This window comes from Eptesicus fuscus, chromosome 14 (genome assembly GCF_027574615.1).
Source record: "Eptesicus fuscus isolate TK198812 chromosome 14, DD_ASM_mEF_20220401, whole genome shotgun sequence".
Lineage (NCBI taxonomy): Eukaryota > Metazoa > Chordata > Mammalia > Chiroptera > Vespertilionidae > Eptesicus > Eptesicus fuscus.
In genome coordinates, this window is record NC_072486.1 from 42,240,941 (window position 1) to 42,263,661 (window position 22,721).

General features: G+C 39.7%; 1 protein-coding gene and 1 pseudogene across 2 annotated transcripts in view; one reads left to right on the forward strand and one right to left on the reverse strand.

Annotated features, from left to right (window-relative positions):
* The window catches only part of COG5 (component of oligomeric golgi complex 5), a 215,715-nt gene that overhangs the window by 66,065 nt on the left and 126,929 nt on the right, over positions 1 to 22,721 (reverse strand). For both annotated transcript variants that reach the window (XM_054726639.1, XM_054726638.1), the window contains exons 9-12: positions 18,738 to 18,850; positions 18,409 to 18,486; positions 15,795 to 15,876; positions 6,190 to 6,394 (exon numbers count right to left, since the gene is read on the reverse strand). In XM_054726639.1, the coding sequence (XP_054582614.1) occupies positions 6,190 to 6,394; positions 15,795 to 15,876; positions 18,409 to 18,486; positions 18,738 to 18,850 (478 nt within the window). The remainder of the gene's footprint in view (positions 1 to 6,189; positions 6,395 to 15,794; positions 15,877 to 18,408; positions 18,487 to 18,737; positions 18,851 to 22,721) is intronic.
* LOC129151541 (U2 spliceosomal RNA) lies at positions 1,283 to 1,382 on the forward strand (annotated as a pseudogene).

The window sequence follows — 22,721 nt, forward strand, 5'->3', positions numbered from 1 at the left end:
TTCACAAATGAAAATGTAACCTACTAAACACTTCTTTTCCTCTGCATTCTTCATATGTCTTCAATTATTTGTGTTGATTTTCATTTAGCAGTCCAGTTATTGGGTCTTAAAGTTTTCCTCTCACAATTACTATCAAATGTTTATAACCATTATTTCCGTCTGTTTTCTTACTCCTCTATAATTTATTCCTTAACTTCTCACATCATCCCTGTTTATGATCCTTTTACCAGCCCTACCATTCTCTTTTGCCCTGCCACTATTTTTCTTAACTTAATCCCCCTTCATCCTAAATATTAACCTTGAAAACATATGACCAGCTACTTCATGTATACAAAACCTGGCTTTCTCCTTTCCCACCCTTTCTGATCAATTGATAAGACCTAGGTGTCAGAATGCTCTTGGCTCTGTGTCATAATTCCATGGTTATCACTTGATACTTTCTCATTCAATAAGTATTTCACTCGACACATATTTCCTGGGAATACTGTGTACCAGGCCCTGTTTAAGTGCTGGGAAGATACAGATTTAAAATGCTTAACACTCTAGTAAAGAAATATGCAGGCTGCCCTGACCAGTGTTGCTTACTGGTTGGAGGTGCCCTCCACACCAAAGGGTCGAAGGTTCGATTCCTGGTCAAGGGCACATACCGGTTGCAATTCGCTCCCAACACCTGATCAGGGTGTGTGCAGGAGGCAACCAGTTGATGTTTCTCTTTCACAGTGATCTTTCTCTCTCTCTCTCCCTAACACACCCTTCAACTCTTTCTGAAAAGCAATGGAAAAAATATCCTCAGGTAAGGAAAAAAAAAAAAAAAAAAGGAAAAGAAAAATGCAGGTAAAGTATAACACATGAAGACAGAAAGACCACAATGGGAAAAGTGAAGAACCAGTGCCTAAATCTGTTAGAAGTAATCCTCTACTGAAGTCTATGACCTCTCTTTAAACATCTTCTCTATTTTTTCTCCTGACATTTATTAACCTTAAGAAACTTCTTCCCCAACACAATACAATATATAACATACAAGATGAAGTACTGTATTGTAGAACTGTACACCCAAAGCCTATAATTCTATTAACCAAAGTCAACCCAATTAAAAAAAAAAAAAAAGCATCTTCCCTCTTCCACAGAAATGTTAGTACTAACACTCTTCCTGTTCTCCAATGCTGTAAGGATCCTTGGTGGCTACAGAAATAAGTGAGAAAAGTTATCAAAACAGGTAACTTTTCTCACTTATTTCTGTCCCGTGCCAGGAATCCATCCACCTTTATTTTATCTCTACTATATCGCTTCTCGGCCTTTTGGCTAAGATCAAGTGTAGTATTTTATCTCTACTATGGAGTTTCCATATATCTGAACCAACATTTTGAACTGCTCCAACTCTAAGATCTCTAAGCTTGAGAACTTTTCCACACTCCTACTCTCTTCTATTTCCCTCCCTCCTACAAATACTATTAAGTCTTCACAATTTGTCAGGTACTTCCTAAACGTAGGAAATGTAGCTGTGAAGTTGGTTACACAAATTCTCTGTCCTCAAAGTTTACATGCTAATGAAAATGATACTAAATAAATAAATAAAATCTAAATGAGTTAAGTATGGAATAAATATTTCTATTTGTGGTCTTTCTGAGTTAATCCTACTTGGAGTTTATAGAGCTTCCTAGATGTGTAGATTGTTGTTTTCAATAAAATCTGTAACTGCACAGAAACTCCATTTCTTTAACATGACTCTTTCTTTCTATCCATCCACTCCCTTAACCATTAAGCCCTTAAGACATCAGATTCTGGACAGCATTAAACTGTCTTAATAAAAAGCCTCAGGTAACACCTTACTCTAGGAACTTAGTGAAGCAGGGAAGCAGCCCAAGGTACTCTTAGCTTCCATTTCCTGGCATGAACCATTATTTCAAAAGCCAGGGGAAGGTTTATTAAGACTCCAGTATTTTCAGGGAACCACAATAAGGTAAAGATGCCACTCCTGGAGTGGTGCTATGGAGTACCCACTCCTTGATCTCATTTGCCTGAATCTGCCTCAGCTATGGGAAGCTGTGGGCAGGATGAGCCTTCCAAATGGGAGGTGGGGGCTGTAGATAAAAAATAAAATAAAATAAAAAAGACTTCTATGGAAAGTAACCTCACAGAGTACTCTGATCATAAATTCCTAATTGGGCTGGTCATGGTGAGTAGTCATGCCTTAGGCCTATAATTTCTTTGGGGAAACATTTTAAACCAGCCCTGTCCATTTTTCTAGGTTAACACATTTCTGAAATACCAGAAGTAGTATCCCTCAAGAGGAGGTATCAACCCTCAAGATAGCACATAATCTCATTAACTATCCTGTAATCTAATGCCCACCCTACTTTCTCCAGTCTTCCTTACATCCCCTCAATTTCAAATGCATAAAAGAAACTGCCAATCTGTTATTCTCCAGAGTATTTGAGATCTTGTTTCCTGGCATATGTTATCAATTTCGCTCAAATAAACTCTTATAAAAATTCTCTAAAGATCTGGAAGTTTATCAACTTGACAGGGCAAAGGGAGCCTTTTGTTCTTTGTTGCAGTCTGAAGTAGAGCGTATGCCTTGCTGAGATGGGAGAATGGAGGGAAGAAACAGTCTTAGCTCAAATATCACAGGCTCTTAAAGAAATTCTTTCTTACTGAATTTTCATAGATTTCAAGTAAATGATTTGTCATTTGCAGTTTGCTTTTAGGACCATTTCCAGAGGCTTTAAATTGTTATTTTTAGTCCTAACCAGTTTCACTGTAGAGTGGGTCAGTGGAGTACTAACCACCCAGAAGTCGATATTTTTCCTATTGTTCAAGCATATCCCTGATTCCTTTCCTCTCAAATCTAACCTATTGGCTTGCCCTCTAAACTGTATCTTTTTGTTATTGTTGTTAATCCTCACCCGAAGATTTTCTTCCAACTGATTTTTAGAGTGGGAGGGAGGGAAAGTGGAAGGAAAGAGAGAGGGAGAGAAACATTGATGTGAGAGGGTCACATCAATTGGTTGCCTGCATGCACACCAACTGGAACTGGGGATCAAACCTGGACCCAGTTATGTGCCTCTGACCAAGATATAATTCAACCATAAGTATTTATTTATTTATTTATTTATTTATTTAAAATCTTTATTGTTCAGATTATTACAGTTGTTCCTCTTTTTTCCCCCCATAGCTCCCCTCCACTTGGTTCCCACCCCACCCCATGCCCTTACCCCCCTGCCCACTGTCCTGATCCATAGGTGTATGATCTTTGTCCAGTCTCTTCCCACACCCCCCACACCCTTTTCCCCCTGAAAATTGTCAGTTTACTCCCTTTCTATGCCCCTGATTCTATTATATTCACCGGATTATTCTGTTCATCAGATTTTTTATTCACTTGATTTTTAGATTCACTTGTTGATAGATATGTATTGGTTGTTCATAATTTGTACCTTTACCTTTTTCTTCTTCTTCTTAAAGAATACCTTTCAGCATTTCATATAATACTGGTTTGGTGGTGATGGACTCCTTTAGCTTTTTCTTATCTGTGAAGTTCTTTATCTGCCCTTCAATTCTGAATGATAGCTTTGCTAGGTAGAGTAATCCTGGTTGTAGGTTCTTGCTATTCATCACTTTGAATATTTCTTGCCACTCCCTTCTGGCCAGCATAGTTTCTGTTGAGAAATCAGCTGATAGTCATACGGGTACTCCCTTGTAGGTAACTAACTGATTTTCTCTTGCTGCTTTTAAGATTCTCTCTTGGTCTTTTGCTCTTGGCATTTTAATTATGATGTATGTGTCTTGGTGTGGTCCTCTTTGGATTCCTTTTGTTTGGGGTTCTCTGTGCTTCCTGGACTTGTAAGTCTATTTCTTTCACCAGGTGGGGGAAGTTTTCTGTCATTATTTCTTCAAATAGGTTTTCAATATCTTGCTCTTTCCCTTCTTCTAGCACCCCCATAATTCAGATGTTGTTACGCTTGAAGTTGCCCCAGAGGCTCCTTACACTATCTTCATATTTTTGGATTCTTTTTTCTTTTGGCTTTTCCAGTTGGATGCTTTTTGCTTCTTTGTATATCAAATCTTTGACTTGATTCTTGCGATCCTCTAGTCTGCTGTTGGGTCTCTGTATATTATTCTTTATTTCAGTCAGTGTATTAATTAATTTCTGATTGGTCCTTTTTTATATCCTCGAGTGTCTCACTAAATTTATCGGCCTTTTCTAGAAAATTCTTGAAAAACCTTATAACCGTGGCTTTGAACTCTATATTTAGTAGTTTGCTTTCTTCCATTTCTTTCATTTGTGACCCATTTCTTTGTCTCCGCATTTTGGCTGCTTCCATGAGTTAATAGAGTAGCTTTGTGTGCTAGGTGTCGTATAAGGCCCAGTGGCTCAGCCTCCCCAGTTACCTGAGGTGGACACTCTTGGTGCACCCCTTTGTGGGCTGTGTGCACAGTCTTGTTGTAGTTAAGCCTTGATTGTTGTTGGTATCACTGAGAGGAATTGACCTCCAGGACAATTGGCTGTGAGGATCAGCTGTGTCTATGATGGGAGGACTTCTGTGCTAGAGATACCCTTATGAGGCAAGACTTGCTTCAGTGGGGCTTTGGTGCTCACTGAGTCTGCCCCCTGAGTCTGTCCCTTATGGATCTGAGGAGTTGTAATCTGGATGGTCCTACTCTGACCACTGGGTACACTGGCTCTTGGATCTCCAAGGAGGTGCTAATTTAGCCTCTGCCTGAGGCCACCCAGCAGGAGCTACGGAGAGATCTGCAGGTTCCTCTTCTTTGTTTGGGTTTTGGAGGTGCGCAGATGAAGCCCAGCTGTGAAGCAATGCAGGCTGCTGTGGGACCTTGGGCCTTCTTTTGGATGTTCTGGGTCTCTCTGACTCAGCTGCAGTTTGTGAGGTAAGTTTAGATTTCAAAGGACCAGGCCATACTTATGAAAAAGCCTCTGTGCACAGCTTGGATGGGGTGGAGTCTCAGGGCGGAGCAAACAGCAATGGCTTCCCATCAGCCCTGCCCTAATAGGCCCCCGAGTCTCAGTGTCCCTTGGTAATCGCTGCAAGCACCACTGAGAGAAAGCCCCCTTGAGTTCCGCCCACTGTCAGACAGTCCAGTTTCTCCCCATATGAGTCTGCGTCCCCAGAGTCTCGCCCGGAATTAAAGTTTAGAGCAGTCGGGAGCTTTTGTCTCCCTTCCAATTGAGAAAGCCAGCCGTGTCCTCAGTTGCCAGCCCTCTCCGCGCCCTGGCCTCCATACCTCTGCCTTTACTTCCTCAGCTCCTCTGAGTCTCAGTGTGCTTTTCTCTTCCTTTCTAGTTGTAGAATTTCCACTCAGCCAGCCTTCCTATGGTTCTGGATGATGTCCGTTTTATCTTTTAGTTGTAGTTTTTAAGTGGTTGTGCTAGGCAGCAAGTTCAGGTGTTTACCTATGCCGCCATCTTGGTTTCTCTACCATAAGTATTTAAGTGAAAGAAACAAACATTTAAAATCACCCATGAAAAACCCAACATTTTTCTTACATGGTAGGTGATAACAATCTGTTATCTGAGTCAGCCTTTTCACTACAAATATGATTCTAGTGTTTAAAGGTATGCACATTAATTTATTTGGTATGCAAATAAAAATTTTAAAATAATACTCTTTTTCAATATAGGAGGAAAAGGTGGCTGCTTTAAACTCGAGCATGGATGGAACTGGAGAGCATTATGCTAAGTGAAATAAGTCAGTCAAAGAAAGATAAGTATCACATGATCTCACTCATTTATGGAATATAATGAACAACATAAACTGATGAACAAAAACAGATCCAGAGACAGAGAAGCATTGACAGTCAAACCTCAGAGGGAAGGTAGGGGAGGGTGGGGGTAAGGGGAAGAGATCAACCAAAGGACTTGTATGCATGCACATAAGCCTAACCAATGGACACAGACAACGGGGGGGTGAGGGCATGAGTGGGGAAGGGGGGGTTGGGGGGGAATGGGGAATGAGGACACATATGTAATACCTTAATCAATAAAGAAATTTAAAAAAATAAATGAGATGTATGTTGTTTTCCAATGTGGCTCCTAAACATGAGTAATTTAAGAGATTTTCAGGTTTAATTTTGCATATATTCAATTTTTTCCCTACCAGAGAACTTATTCCAGCATAAGATTAAGACAAAATATTAACATGCCAACAAATAGGTTTGATTAAACAAACATACTCATAATCTGGCTTTTTTGGTATGAATATGTCTTGTGTATCATCTTCCATGTGTTGTAGGTCAACACAGAGGTCCGTGGTTCCACTTGCATTAAATTTTCCTTGAATATTTTGGCTGTACTGTTGAAGACGCTTCCATAAGTCATTATAAAGACGCAATAGTTTAGGGTATTCTCCTTCAAATGCCTGTTTCAAAAACATAGATGCTGCCAAGCAAAACAATAAATACATTAGATAAATGATAAAACAATGAAATGTAGCTGGAAGTTTCTTTTGTATATGAAGATGATGGGACAAAGAGCCTACATTACAGGTCAAATCAAAGGTGTATTCCAATGAGGCCACTTAAAATAATGCTGGTATAATTTTATTAACCAATGTAACCCCAATAAATGCAATTTAAAATGAATAATAAAATAATGCTACCCTGGCTGACTTGGCTCAGTGATTAGAGCATCAGCCTGTGGACCAAAGGGTCATGGGTTCAATTCTTAGTCAAGGGCACCTACTTTGTTTGCAGGCTTGATCCCAGGCCCAGGTTAGGGCCCATGTGGGAGACAAACAATTGATGTGTCTCTCTCATCAATGTTTTTCTCTCTCCTCCCGCTCGTCCACTCTATCTAAAATTCAATAGAAAAATATCCTTGGGTCAGGATTTTTAAGAAAATTCAGCAAATCTAGTCCATGAATATATAAAAAGAATAATACATTATGACCAAGAGGGATTTATCCTAAGAACTCTAAAATCAATGTGATTCTGTAACAGGGAATAAAAAGTTTATACAACTCTGACAAACCATGAAATGGAATTAGAATAAAATGTACTAAAAAAAAACACAACACAGATAAAAGGAACTGACATATACTGAAAGTATATTGCAGGCAACAGCAGTTCCAATTTCTGCTTGTATAAGAAATGGCCTACACCATGACTTCAGTTGACAGAGGTTGCCCAACTGCAGGAATTTGGCTAGAACTCACCAGTTCAAGCATGCTGACACTAAAGATCCATATCTGGACCAGCAAGGATACTGCCTGCCTATCCACAGCCCCTGCTTCTGATCTTTGTTCTGCTTTCCCTCTCCCTCGCTATAAAAACCCCTGCTTGAACTGAGATGCTAAGATGGGCTTTGGACAAGAGTCTCCCATCATCTCAAAATGCCAGCACTCCAATAAACCCCTTTCCTTTTTCACCAGCATTTGTGTCACGAGTTTGGTTTTCGTGGTGGCAGGCAGTCAAACCTTGGTTCTGGTTACAATTCATCATAGTACCAAACTAAGATGAAAAGCATGTGAGCATAATAAATAGATGCATAAAAAGCATCAGGTTGGTGAACAAATATTATTATCTGGAAATTACGACAGAAAACCAACAGACACAAAACTTAAAAATCATCTTGGAAATAACTATCACCCAAAGATAATTAAAGCAGCAGATTTCCTATACAGGGAATATTTTGAATCTTCATTGTGATAGGTTCAGGCCCCTCATCTTTTGAATAAAGTACATTCATTTTTTGTCAATTCCCTGGATAATATTTTATTATATCTAGTAGATCTTCTTTTTCTAAGCATGAACATTTATAATCAGAAAGAACATGTTCCTAGCTAGAAAAATTTCCCTTTAGGTATTTTCTGCCAAAATACTACTTACTTAGACAATCTGTTACATTGTATAGACTCTTCAACTCTGCAGATGGTTGAATTTCCTTAATACTTTGTGTCTATAATTTTAAGTACTATAATACACATCAGGGACTGTATGTGCTATATAAATGGCAGGTGCTTTACAAACAACTTAATTTTGGAGTTCTCCCAAAGGTAGTTACTGAAATAATAATGCTATTAGTAGTAACAGACCACTCAAAATGTGAAATATCAATGAGATTTTTGCTTAAAAATATTATACTTCTTCTTAGTAGTTTCTTTGACTACACAAGCCATATAGGTCCCATAAGGTAAGAACTGGAAAGCATCCGCTGGATTTGGTAATTAAGAGGTAGGTCATTGCTTACTTTAATGAGGACAATTTCAATAGAATGGTAGAAGATAACTATAGTACACCTACTTGAGAAATAAACAGTATGAAAATGAAGATGAAGTTTGGATAAAAAGAGGAGAGATTAAATAGTAACTAAAGAGAAAATCTCTAGTTTTGTTTCCAGTTTTATTAAAGCAACTAGAGGCCCGCTGCACGAAGATTCATGCAATAGCCCTTCCTTCCCCTGGCTGCCAGCACCGGCTTTCCTCCGGCACCCGGGACCCAGGCCTTCACTCAGGCCACCACCTTCTGTCTTTGCCCTGGCTGGAGCCTTCAGTCTTCTCCGCTCCGGCCGGAGCACCACTCCTGTAGCTCCCTCCGACCCCCAACCTCCCCCTCATAGCAGGCGCCCACCCCGCTGCTCCATGCCTGCATATGCAAATTAACCAGCCATCTTTGTTGGGTTAATTTGAATACTCGCTCCTGATGGACTGGTGGGCATTGTAGAGGTATGGTCAATTTGCATATTTCTCTTTTATTAGTGTAGATTTGAATAGGTTTCTATCTCAGAGGAAAAATTTTTTAAAAAAGGAGAAATGGCCGAAACCGGTTTGGCTCAGTGGATAGAGCGTCAGCCTGTGGACTCCAGGGTCCCAGGTTCGATTCCGGTCAAGGGCATGTACCTTGGTTGCGGGCACATCCCCAGTAGGGGGTGTGCAGGAGGCAGCTGATCGGTGTTTCTCTCTCATCGATGTTTCTGACTCTCTATCCCTCTCTCTTCCTCTCTGTAAAAAATCAATAAAATATATTTAAAAAAAAAAAAAAAAAAAAAAAAAAAGGAGAAATGCAAGCCTCGCCAGCATGGCTCAGTGGTTGAGTGTTGACCTATGAAACAGGAAGTCAAAATTAGATTCCCAGTCAGGGTACATGCCCGGATTGCAGGCTTGATCCCCAGTGTGGGGCGTGGAGGAGGCAGCCAATCAATGATTCTCTCTCATCACTGATGTTTCTATCTCTCCCTCTCTGAAATAAATAAAAATATATATATTTTTTTTTTCAAAAAAGGACAAATGCAAGCTAGAAAAAAGTAAAGTTCAGTTAGTTAGAGCATCATTCCGATACACCAAGGTGGGTTCGGTCTTGGGTCGGGGCACATACAAGAAGCAACCAATGAATGTATAAATAAGTGGAACAAAAAATCAATGTTTCTTTCCTTCTCTTTCTCCCTCTCACACACATTCCTTGTTCTCTCTAAAATCAATGAGTAAAAAAAATAAATAAATAAAAAGGGAAGTATGAAGGATGTTGCTGAGACAATGGGGTAAACAGCCGCAGAACCAGCCAGCTCCAGATTGCTGGAAGCAGAACCTCTCCTCCCCCTTTTGACCCTCTGGAAAACTTGTCTTCATTGAATTACTAAAAATCAGGCAGGGGTTGGGGGGTGAGGAGAAGATGCACACTGCTAGGCACAATTGGTGCCATGTGCAAACCAAGCCTTCAGGACTGTGCATACCCCAACTTTTCCTAGAAGTTGTCACCGCTCTTCTAAGAACTCTCCACCCTTATCATTGCCCTTGATCCCACTTACCTACTCTGAACCCCTTACAGGCTCCCAAACCTCCCCAATTCAGGGAGAAGGTGCTTTTAGAGCAGTGGTTCTCAACCTTTCCAATGCCGTGACCCTTTAATACAGTACCTCATGTTGTCGTGACCCCCAACCATAAAACTATTTTCGTTGCTACTTCATAACTGTAATTTTGCTACTGTTAATGAATCGTAATGTAAATATCTGTGTTTTCCAATGGTCTTAGGCTCTACAGCAGCGGTTCTCAACCTGTGGGTCGCAACCCACAAGTTGAGAACTGCTAGCAGGGTAGCCTAAGACCATCGGAAAACACAGACATTTACATTACGATTAATTAACAGTAACAAAATTACAGTTATGAAGTAGCAACGAAAATAATTTTATGGTTGGGGGTCACGACAACATGAGGAACTGTATTAAAGGGTCGCGGCATTAGAAAGGTTGAGAACCACTGTTTTAGAGCAAGAGTTCACCCTTTTCCATCCTTGATTCACTTTACCAAACTCCATCTCATTCTATTGGTGCGAGAGGCACTGAGCAGAAGGACCTTGGTTTGGGTCCCAGACCAGGAGGGATCAGTTACATTTTTAATCACTGTTCTTAAAACTTCTGTTTCGGGTCAAGATGGAGTAACAGGGACCAGAATTACCCTTCTATCTAAAACAATCAAAACCCAAAACACACTTAACATCATACAATAAAGACAGTGTTCCTTTAGAGACAAAAACAAAGGAGGTGCACCCTACAATCACCACAGCTAATTTCCTAGCAGGAGTGGCTGGCTATGGCACAGGAAGGGAAAGAGACCCATCTACCCTTACTGGCAAGGAGACCAGGAAGACAGAAGCCACTAGAGAACACAGGACATAATAGCAGAGAACAGAGAGCTGCATGAAGAGAACTGCAGAAACTTGCAAGTGGTTCCCTTTGAGAGTATCCAGTTAAATATAGTAATCAGCATATTCATGTGAGAAAATTTCCAGAGTCTGGGAGAAAAAAACTCTGCAAAGTTTAGAGAGACTATACCGGTTACACAAAACTTCGAAGAGTACCTGTTCCCAAAAGCCAGGCTGGAAAATCTCAAATTCAGCATTTGGTAAAATACCAAGAAGAGTCTTGCCTCAGCAGTGAGAAATAATTAGCCCTAGACCAAACACGGCTAAGGTTTTGCTAATAAATCATAAAAGCAAGACTCAAATGGATCAAAATGTTTCTCAGTAACTTGCCAGTATTCAGAATAAGAATATTTACAGGGAGATAAAAGTATTCAGTATCAAAGTAGAATTCAATCAAAAACTTTAGTCAAAATTATTAGTCATGCAGAAAAGTAGGAAAATATTCTATATAATAAAGAGGTAATATGCAAATTGACCGTCACTCCAACACACAAGATGGCCACACCATGTGGTCAAAGATGGCCGCCCTCATGTGGACACAAGATGGCCACAACAAGATGGCCAGCAGGGGAGCGCAGTTGTGGGAAATCAGGCCAGCAGGGGAGGGCAGTTGGGAGGGACCAGGCCTGCAAGGGAGGGCAGTTGGAGGTGATCAGGCCTGCAGGGGAGGGCAGTTAGGGGGGACTGGGCCAGCAGGGGAGGGCAGTTGGGGGCAACCAGGCCTGTAGGGGAGGACACACACACACACACACACACACACACACACACACACACCTGTGCAAGAATTTTGTGCACCAGGCCTTTAGTATAGCTATAATGAGAAGAAAATCTAATCGACCAGACCTAGAACTGACATAGGTGATCAAATTAGCAGGTAAGTGCATTTCTGTTCTAGTTTCACTCCCTAGAGTTACATTTTCTTAATATATGTACAACTTGTTGGAATGAAGTTTATATTATACAATTTCTACTAAAAAATGTGATAGGTCAAATATGCTAAATAAACAAAACTGGAAGGTGTAATGGTTAAAGGTTTAACATTTTCAAGTATGCTAAAGGCTATTTTTTGGTACATTCCTGTCTCACTGAGAGAAGAGATATTCAAAGTACAAATTAAATTTAATTCAAGAAATAAAATATTGACTATAACAGCTCAAAGATTTTAAAAAGGTTTTTAAAGTGATAAAATACATTTTTTATATATTTTATTGATTTTTTACAGAGAGGAAAGGAGAGGGATAGAGAGTTATAAACATCGATGAGAGAAACATCGATTCAGCTGCCTCTTGCACACTCCCTACTGGGGATGTGCCTGCAACCAAGGTACATGTACCTGACCGGAATCAAACCTGGGACCCTTGAGTCCGCAGGCCAACGCTCTATCCACTGAGCCAAACCAGTTAGGGCGATAAAATACATTTTTAATGAATGCCTGAGAACAGATACACTGCAACAGCCATAAATGGACTTTTACATTTGCGTTCTTTTATTCTAAAAACTGAGGTTTTATTAAATTTTATAATAATGCTTACATATTTTGTAGGCATATTTACTCTTGTATTTTCTTACTGGCTTATTAGTAACCAGCTTACAGTGTGAAAAAAACTTCATGATGATAACTGTTCTCATGAAAACCCATTACTTTCATAATGAAGTTAGGAACTGGTAAAAATATATTTATACTAGAGGCCCAGTGCACGAATTCGTGCATGGGTAGGGTCCAGCCAGCCCGGCCCCAATTGGGGCGGATCAGGGCCAGGCCTGCAGGGAGGAAGAGATGGCGGGAAGTTGGCTGGCCAGCCCTCCCTGATTGGGGCCAATCAGGGCTGGGCCGGCTGGGGGGGGGGGGCCATGGGCAATTGGCGGGCAGGCCATGCCCCCAATTGGGGGGGGGGGGCTGACTGGGGGCGGGTCTGGCCGTGGGGAGGGGCTTTGGAGGTGGGCCAGCCGGTCTCGCCCCAAAATGGTCACCCCCAGCTGCCCTCCCCTGAAGGCCTGGTCACCCCTAACAGCCCTCCCCTGCAGGCCTGGTTACTCCCAACTGCCTTCCCCTGTAGGTGTGGTCACCCCTAACTGCCCTACCCTGCTGGCTTGGTTGCCCCTAACTGCCCTCCCCTGCAGGCCTGGTACCCCCCAACTGTCCGCCCCTGCTGGCCTGGTCCCCCGCAACTGCCCTCCCCTGCAGGCCTGGGTCCTCCCTCAACTGCCCTCCTCTGCCAGCCCAGTCACCCCTAACTGCCCTCTCCTACAGGCCTGATCGCCCCCAACTGCCTTCCCTTGCAGGCCTGGTCCCTCCCAACTGCCCTCCCTTGCTGGCCTGATCTCCCACAACTGCCCTCTCCTGCTGGCCATCTTGTGGTGGCCATCTTGTGTCCACATGGGGGTGGCCATTTTGTGTGTTGGAGTGATGGTCAATTTGCATATTACCTCCTTATGTAAATAGGATAGCTGCCAGAAGCTAAAATGTGGGAGTAGGAGATTAACTACAAAAGTACATGAGAAAAATTTCAGAAGTGATGAAAGTGTTCTATATTCAATTGTGATGGAGGTAATAAGGATATAAACAGGTGTCAAAACTCATAGAATTTTCTTCTTAAAATTGGTGACTTTTACTGTATTGAATTATTATCTCAGAAGACGCTGACCAAAACAGATACCTAATGTAAGGAGATGTAAAGTATCTCTGAATAGTGTGATTTATAGAAATGAAATAAATCTGCCCTAAATAAATTATCTGCGTAAGTTTTGTTTGGCCACACGTTAATGGAAACCTCTTGTATAGATACAGCCTTGTTGCATATTTCCTTAGAAATAGAAGTAGGGAGGTGGGTAATGAGATTTGTTCAACCTCATGTTGCCAGTGACTAGGTAATACAGGGTGTCCCCCCAAAATGTATACACACTATCAGCTGATAGCTCAATTGATGTTTCTTTCTTTTTCTTTTTCTTCAGATTTAACCCATTGTAATTCATAATGGGTTAAAAGTGTATATAGGATTTTTGGGGGACACCCTATATTTTTATGTACTAGGTACTTTCAGTCAAAAGTTTGTGAATAAAAATTTAACTATACACACATTCTCAAAACGCTTAAAAAAGCCTAGGTTCATTCAATATTATTACATTCAGTAATTAGACAATAACATTCATAAGGTAGTAGCTAGTTTGTATATTTCATTGTTTAGAACTACCCTGTGCAATTATTTCACGGCAAAAACGAATTAAGAGAGTTTTGTGGATCACATTTGGACAAGCAAATTTTAATTCATGATAGAGGTATTTTATCAGTTAATTCATTCAATCTTTTGCTTTTTTTTTTTTTTTTTTTGGTTAATCCTCACCCCAGGATACTTTTTCTATTGATTTTTAGAGAGAGTGAAGGGAGGGAGGGAGGGAGGGAAGGAGGGAGGGAGGAGAGACAGAGAAACACTGATGTGAGAGAAACACATTGATTGGCTGCTTCCCTGCAGGCACCCCAACCAGGGCTGGGATAGAACCTGCAACCCAGGTGCTGCCCACCGCCCACCGCCCACCGCCCCCCGCCCTTTAATATATTTTTATTGATTTCAGAGAGGAAGGGAGAGGGAGAGAGAGATTCCTTGATTTGGAATTGAACCTAAGATCCTTCGTTGCAGAGGCCAATGCTCCAACCACTGAGCAAGGGCAAATGTTTTTTGTGTGTTTTTTAAATATATTTTATTGATTTTTTACAGAGAAGAAGGGAGAGGGATAGAGAGTTAGAAATATCAATGAGAGAGAAACATCAATCAGTTGCCTCCTGCACACCCCCTAGGTACATGCCCTTGACTGGAATCGAACCTGGGACCCTTCAGTCCACAGGCCGATGCTCTAGCCACTGAGCCAAACCGGTTAGGGCTAAATGTGTGTTTTTTTTCAACAATAAGGAAAAGGCTACAGTCTCTCATTTTAATATTTTTTAGTTAGGAAAATAATTCTACAAGCATTAATTAAATTCTTCAACATCAATTGCTTTACACCCTTTACACAGAGAAAAAATTAAGACAGAATTCCTCTATGCTTGAATTATGGAGAATTAACTTATTCTTTGAAGAATTTTTTTCAAGATAATAATTATGAAAAAATGTAAAAAAGTTATTTGCTGCTTATAACTGAATATATGGCTAACTTAAGAAATAGCAATAAGTTTTATAAACCAACTAGAGGCCTGGTGTACGAAATTTGTGCACGGCGGGGGGGGTGGGGGGTCCCCTCAGCCCAGCCTGCACCCTCTCCAATCCAGGACCCGTCGGGGGATGTCTGACTGATGGATCTCTCTCACAATCTGGGACCACTGGCTCCTAACTGCTCACCTGCCTGCCTGCCTGATTGCCCCTAACTGCCACCCCCGCCGGCCTAGTCGCCCCCAACAGCCCCCACCCCCGCCAGCCTGGTCGCCTCAACAGCCCCCGCCCCAGCCTAGTCACCCCTAACTGCCCCCCTCTGCCAGCCTGACTGCCCCTCACTGCCCCCCACACCGGCCTGGTCGCCCCACGCAGCCTGCTGCTCAGTCGTTTGGTCGCCCCTCACTAACTCCCCTGCCAGCCTGGTCAACCAATGCAGCCTGTTGCTCAGTCGTTTGGTTGTCCCTCACTAACCCCCCTGCTGGCCTGGTCACCCCCAACTTCCCCCCCTGCGGGTCTGGTCACCCCATGCAGTCTGCTGCTCGGTCATTTGGTTGTGCCTCACTAACCCCCTGCTGGCCTGAGCACCCCACGTAATCTGCTACTTGGTCGTTTGGTCGCCCCTAACTAACCCCCCTGCCGGCCTGATCGCCCCACACAGCTTGCTGCTCAGTCATTTGGTTGTCCCTCACTAACCCCCCTGCCAGCCTAGTCGCCCCACGAAGCCTATTCGGTCATCTGTTCAGTTGCGATGGCTTTTATTATTATATCGCCCCACGAAGCCTATTCGGTCATCTGTTCAGTTGCGATGGCTTTTATTATTATAGATAGAGGAAAACTTCTTGACATTAAATTTTAAAGTAACTAAACAATTTTGAAATAAATTTACATTGTGGAATTGTGTACCTGAAACCTGTATAATTTGGTTAACCAATATCACCCCAATAAATTCAATAAAAAGAGAAAATATAAATGAATTTGCAAAATAAATAGTATACTTACAATTTGTTGCCACTTGAAATTGAGAATAAAGTGCTTGAGTAACTGAATTCCAAAATGTGTATAAAATTTCAGACTGTCCATCCTGTGACTCCAAAAAAGAGATATATTCATTAATTTTTAAAGACTATCCTATATAATAAGAGAGGAATATGATAATTATCCATTACGCCCTGAGGCATAATGACCGGATCACAGATCTGCAGGAGGGTGGGGCAGTGACTACAAGCGGGCCAAGGAGACCTACAGGAGGGGCAGGGCAGCAAGCTATGGGGGGGGGGGAGAAAGGAGGGGGGCAAGGGGGAGCTACAGGAGGGCGGGGCAGCGGGCAGAGAGCTACAGGAGGGCAGCAGCGACCTACTGGCACATGGATTTGTGTGCAGGACTACTAGTAATGGATAAGATGTAATGTGAAAATGTATTGAAATGAAAAAATTTTTTTTTTTGAAATGAAAATTTCTAAGACAACTATCAAACAATACAATTATTAACTAACAAAGCAGAACACAGATCGTATCTCAAGTTTAGGTAAACAATCATCATCCTGCTCTACTTACTAGATTTGTGAGTTTGGGCAAGTTGCTTACTCATTCTGTGCCCCCTTTCCATCTGTAAAATGGAGATGATAATAGTACCTGCATTGCAGGATTTTTTGTTGTTGTTATTTTTGTCCTTTCTTTCCTCTTTATTTATTTTCACTGCAGGATTATGATGAAGATTTAAGAAGGCTGTAAAAGTTAAGTCTCGGGACAGTTCCTGACATATAATAAACCCTCAATGAATGTTAGTTATTACAATTATTATCATCAACTTTTGATATAAAAAAGGCAACTTCTGTGACCATAACAAAATGATGGACAAAGCATGCTCAGACTAAGAAGAACCATCGGATATAATTCGCCAATTATAAAAGAGAACCGCCTTAAACATAGATACAATTTTATTTTGTTTGCTTTAAGTCACTGGAATTACTACTACTTAGCTGAGCACACTATTTTTTCATTCAACTTGGGATATATGTTTTAGAAAGTAACTAAAAAATATAATATTAGTTCAAGTATCATTTGTTAAATCAAGACAAAGTACTTTGAGATTGTTAAAACAGAATCACACTTCCAGAAATTTTACCTAGTACTTTAAAAAAAAATCCAACATCCATTCCTGATAAAAACTTTCAGCAAACTAGGAATAGAAAGCTTTCTCAACCCGCTAAAAGGCCTTTATGAACAATGAAATGGTAAAATCATGCGTAATGGAGGAGACTGAGTGCTTCACCCCTAAAATTAGAGAAAAAACAATGATTTCTTTCTGCTCTCACTCATTCTATTAATATTCAATGAACAAGAAAATGGCTTCCAGCTAGTACAACGAATAAGAAAAAGACTTCAGTTTGAAAAGGGAAAATGGTCTTTATTTACAGGTGACTTGATCATCTATGTAAATAATTTGATGGAATCTACAAGAAAGTGACCTGAACTAATAAGTGATATTTTGCAAGATTACAGAATACAAGATCAATATACAAAAATCAGATGTATTTTTACATATGATTAGTAATGTGTAATTGAGAATTGAAATTTATTAAGTCCATATACAGTAACATCAAAAAATGTTACTGTATGATGCTTCTAGTGCATCACCAAACTTGAAGGTAGTTTTGGAAATCCCCAACATGATATAGAAAATATTTAAAATTTTAAACTATGAAGGTAACTACGTATACCATAACACTGGAACCTTAAGAGAAATTTTTTCTTTGGAGCCCCAGGAATTAATATTTAATGGTGAATAATCAGTTATTCTATTAATTATTATAAAAAACATGCCAAGCCCTAACCGGTTTGGCTCAATGGATAGAGCATCAGCCTGCGGACTGAAGGATCCCGGGTTCGATTCCGGTCAAGGGCATGTACCTTGGTTGCGGGCACATCCCCAGTAAGGGGTGTGCAGGAGGCAGCTGATTGATGTTTCTCTCTCATCAATATTTCTAACTCTTTCTCCCTTTCCCTTCCTCTCTGTAAAAAATCAAAAAAAATATAAATAATATATATATATATATATATATATATATTAAAAAAAAAAAAACATGACAAAAGGAATGAATAAAATGTAGAGTCAGGGTCTCCTATGCCCAGAAAGAATTCTTACTGCTCATCCAACCAGCAGATCCGTGGATGACAGGAGAGTGATTTCAGAATTTGGAAAACGAATATAGCAATGTGCTATTTATGAAAAATTAGCAACTGAATGGATCCTACTATCTTTAGTGGAGATTTTATAAGACACTATAATAACCACTAATTAAATCTCTTATTTACCAAAAAGTTTGATCTTATTCTCTAGTAGAACTTTAAAGGACATTTATAATGAATTATTTACATAAAAATGGGAAATTACTATATGCATTTCAAAAATGAAAGAGTATTGCTTCTAGAAACTACTCAATAAACAAACCTGTTTAATAAACATATATTGCAAAAAATTTGTGGTTGTCAAGAAATATACCTATAGCTATTTGACATGTAGCCTCTCTGTAAGATATAAACACAGATAACACTAACTCGTTATCTTCTTGCATTTTTCAATAAAGAGACAAAATATTTTCATTTAAACATACCTTAACTATTTCATCAATGAAACAAATGTGAGAAACAGGATCTCTCTTCTTGGCTAGTATTTTTTGTAGATGTTGTACCTAAAAAGGGGAAGAGAGGAAGATGTATACAACTGGGTATTTTCAAAAGAAACAAGTATGCAAAGTAGGTACCAGAAAAAGCAAGGGAAGGGAAATGGCATTTTGGCAGAGCCTTTCCATACATGATAATTAGCTAATATAGTTATTTTGAATACTCAGAGATTCAAAGAAACATTCCCAAGGTCACATAACTTGAAATAACCAGGAATTAATCCATAATTAATGTTCTTTTCACTCTCAAAAATATTTACCTGTCCACAAACAGTACAAATATGATCCACAAGTTTCTCCATATTGGTCCAGAGGGAAGCACGAAAAGCTGCAGTGTTTCCTGGGGTTGGCATGGTAGATCGTCCGGGTCCCCCTGTTTATATGAGTGACAAAGAAATATAAAAAATCAAATGTTCTAATTATAACAACTACATATTATTATAAAAAGCATACACAGCCAGGTAGCTCAGCTGGCTGGAGCGTCATTCCGATACATCAAGGTTGTAGGTTTGATCCATGGTCAGGACAACATATAAGAATCAACCAATGAATGCATAAATAAGAGAAACAAAATAATACTCATCATAATGGATTATAAAAATTGATTTATAATTCATGAGTTCATAGTGAAAAATCATGCTTAGGACGTGCTGTTTACAGAAGAGTGTCAGGTAATAAATGCAGATGAAATGACAGAACTAGAAAAAAACTGCCATTTTGAAACGACTAGCAAAGTAATTAATTGAGAGAAAGATTATTGGATACAAAAACATTAGGAGAAATGTTACAGGAAACAGGATATTCACATGGTCTCAAAGTATGTGCCACAATTACTAATTACAAAGAAAAGAGTATTTCTGCAAGGAACAATCCGGCATACACCACAGTAACAAAGTGATTTCATTTAGCATCAGCCATTATGAGAGAGACTAACATAATTTTGGTGCTTCCTGACATGATGTAATGGGGAATACACATCACCACCTTACCAGTTTTGTTTACCCTGAATGTAATTATTAAGAAACAGTCAGTTAAATCCAGACAAATCCAGATTGTGGGGCTCTCCAAACATGTTAATACCATAAAAGACAAAAAAGGCAATGAAGTTGTTTCTGATTAAAAGAAGAGTTAGACAAGATAACCAACAGAAAAGCATAATACCTCACTGGTTCAAGTTGGTGGCACTATAAATATTTTTGAGAACAACGGAAAAATGTTGAATATAAATTACATATTAAATGCTAGTAACATTAGTTATCTGTTAAATTTCTTGAGATTGATATGTAAGAATGTAGTATGTATACTACACACACACAGCTATTTGTACAGGTTTAAAATGTTCCAACATAAAAAGAAGAAATTTTAATCTCCAATTGAAAAGTATAAATTTCAGTCCAAACTAAGCTTTAAAAAAAGGAGCTCATCAGTGATTAGTCTATCCTACATTTACAGAGGGCAAAATAAAAAAAAAAAAAAACAAAACAAAAAAACACAGGGTTGTGTTTGTAGGCTGCTTTACAAAAACAATAGCTTTTAAACAATTCTGTTTAGAAAAGAATTACATGTACCTTTAGTAAGGAGATGCTTTGATAATTTCTACTCTGATCATTGAAAAGTAATAAAAAAGAGAAACATGTAGAAAAGAGATATTGGCTTAAAAATAAAAGTCCTGTTTGAAATCTAGGTCTAATTAATTTTTAAAATCATTTGCACTGTTTTGCAAAGAATATTAAGGAAAAACATACAAGGAATAGAGAGATAATACTGAAACAATCTGTCTCATGTTACATATAGTATAAACTTGTAATGGTGAGGAAAAGCTATGTAGTAAGTATCTTTGTGAAAATGAAAACTACTAATCAAATTCCTGGGCTATGTACAACTTGGTTTTATTATAAAGAAATATGGGTTGCATCAACCCATTACTCTCAAAATAAATACCAGCAGAAATACAAGAAGATACTATTTTCTGCTCATAATTTACTTTGGAAAAACAAATACAGAAAAACAAGCTCACAGTCACAGGCCTGATTACTTCTAGAGACTTTATTTTTCTTACTTATAACTTAGTACTTACTTATTTATAACATGATTTTTATTCTCATAAGCTAAATACATCTAGTTGAATATACAAATATGATAGAAATAATCAATGAACATAGGACAGCCATGCAGAAGAAGAAAGAATAATTAAAAAAAAAACAGATGCCATTATTAGTTAGCTTGGGGGGGACTCATGAAACCAAATAAATAGTGTCATAAACTAAGTTTTATTAAAGTGGTAGGAGAGAGAAACTGAGAATTTCTCAAAGAAACAACATGTAAGAGTGATTTCAGTTATAGTGTAATAAAATCATTTTCCTATTCACATCCCTTGAAACACAATGAAAATAAGAACACAAAGTCAACTTCAAAAAAAACCGAAAACCACCCAAAACAACAACGAACTAAAATTTCAACCTTGAGATTATGAAGCATGTATCCCAAATGCTATAGGTCAGTGGTCGGCAAACCGCGGCTCGTGAGCCACATGCGGCTCTTTGGCCCCTTGAGTGTTCTAAAGCCACTTCTTCAAAATAGACTCGCCCAGGCTGAAAACCGACTTCTGCGCATGGGCCACGAAGTTTCAATCGCACTGTACGTGCGCACCCGCATGTGGTATTTTGTGGAAGAGCCACACTCAAGGGGCCAAAGAGCCGCATGTGGCTCGTGAGCCGCGGTTTGCCAACCACTGCTATAGGTAAATCATAATGAACAAGATAGCTGACATCTGAGGCCATTAACAAAGAACAAATTGTTCTTAAAATCAATTGTAAGAATTTTGAATCCAATGACCCAGGGAAGAAGTTAGTAATGTGTTCATGTTGCAGAGTGGCAAAGAAGGAAAAGCTGAAAGAGAAATTATAATAAAATGAAAATGACATTGTATAAGAATTAGCTCTCTAGCTTGGGGAGACTATTAGAGGTAAAATGAGGTGAAAAAAGAAAGAAGCCCTAGCCAGTTTGGCTCAGTGGCTAGAGCATCAGCTGGCAGACTGAAGGGACCTGGGTTCGATTCCTGTCAAGGGCACGTACCTCAGTTGCAAGCTCGATCCCCGGCCTGATCGGGGTATATGTGGGAGACAACCAACCAATATGTCTCTCTCACATCGATGTTTTTCTCTCTCTCTCTCTCTCTCTCTCTCTCTCTCTCTCTCTCTGTCTCTATCCCTCCCTTTCACTCTTTCTAAAAATCAAGGAAAAAATATCCCTGAGGAAAAGAAAGAGAGAGAGAGAGAGAGAGAGAGAGAGAGAGAGAGAGAGAGAGAGAGAGAGAGAGAGAGAAAGGCAGGAAGGCAGGAAGGAAGGAAGGAAGGAAGGAAGGAAGGAAGGAAGGAAGGAAGGAAGGAAGGAAAGAAGGAAGAAAAGCAGAGAATATGAGATTGAACCAGGAGGTCACAGTTTGATTCCCAATCAGGACATGCCTGGGTTGAGGGCTAGATCCCCAGTGTGAGGTGTGCAGGAAGCAGTCGATCAATGATTCTCATCATTGATATTTCTATTTCTCCCTCTCCCTTCCTCTCTATAAAAATAAAAATATATTTTTATAAATAGTAAAATCAATAAAAATATATTTTAAAAAATAGTCAGGAGGCTATTAAGGAAGTGGGGCCTAGGCACATCTTGTGCTTCAGTACTTAAGAGCTGCTAGTAAGTTGCTAAACATGTTGCTAAACTCAGCTCAAGATGGAGTCACAAACATTCTGAATAACAACTGCCCTAGGACCTTATATCAGGGATTCTCAACTGCTGTGCAGCAAGAGGCATGCTGGTGTGCCGAGAGGATTTTTAAGACGTGCAATAACCACACTATTCAGTCACGGCCAGTGACCTCATTTCCCTTAAACTGTCCAATAAAAATATGACGACAGCCAACACAACAGCCATCTGGTGTGAATGAATCAAAATTATACTGTTTTTTGTCAGATCAGCAAAAAATATATTTTTTTAGTGTGCCACAGAATTTTAGAAACTAGATTATGTGTGCTATGAGGTGAAAAAGTGGAAAATCGCTGCTGTATATGGATTTTACTTCCTTCCTTGTAGTTTTTGCCTCCCTTGTTTGCATATTGAAACTAACCAATTCCCTTTAACCTAGCCAGCAACCCTTCATTTGCATAAATTATATTTTGTGGTGTTTGTCTTTATAATAGGAATAAACACCTTTCTTTGTTCCCTCCGGAGCACAGTGTGGATTGCTACCT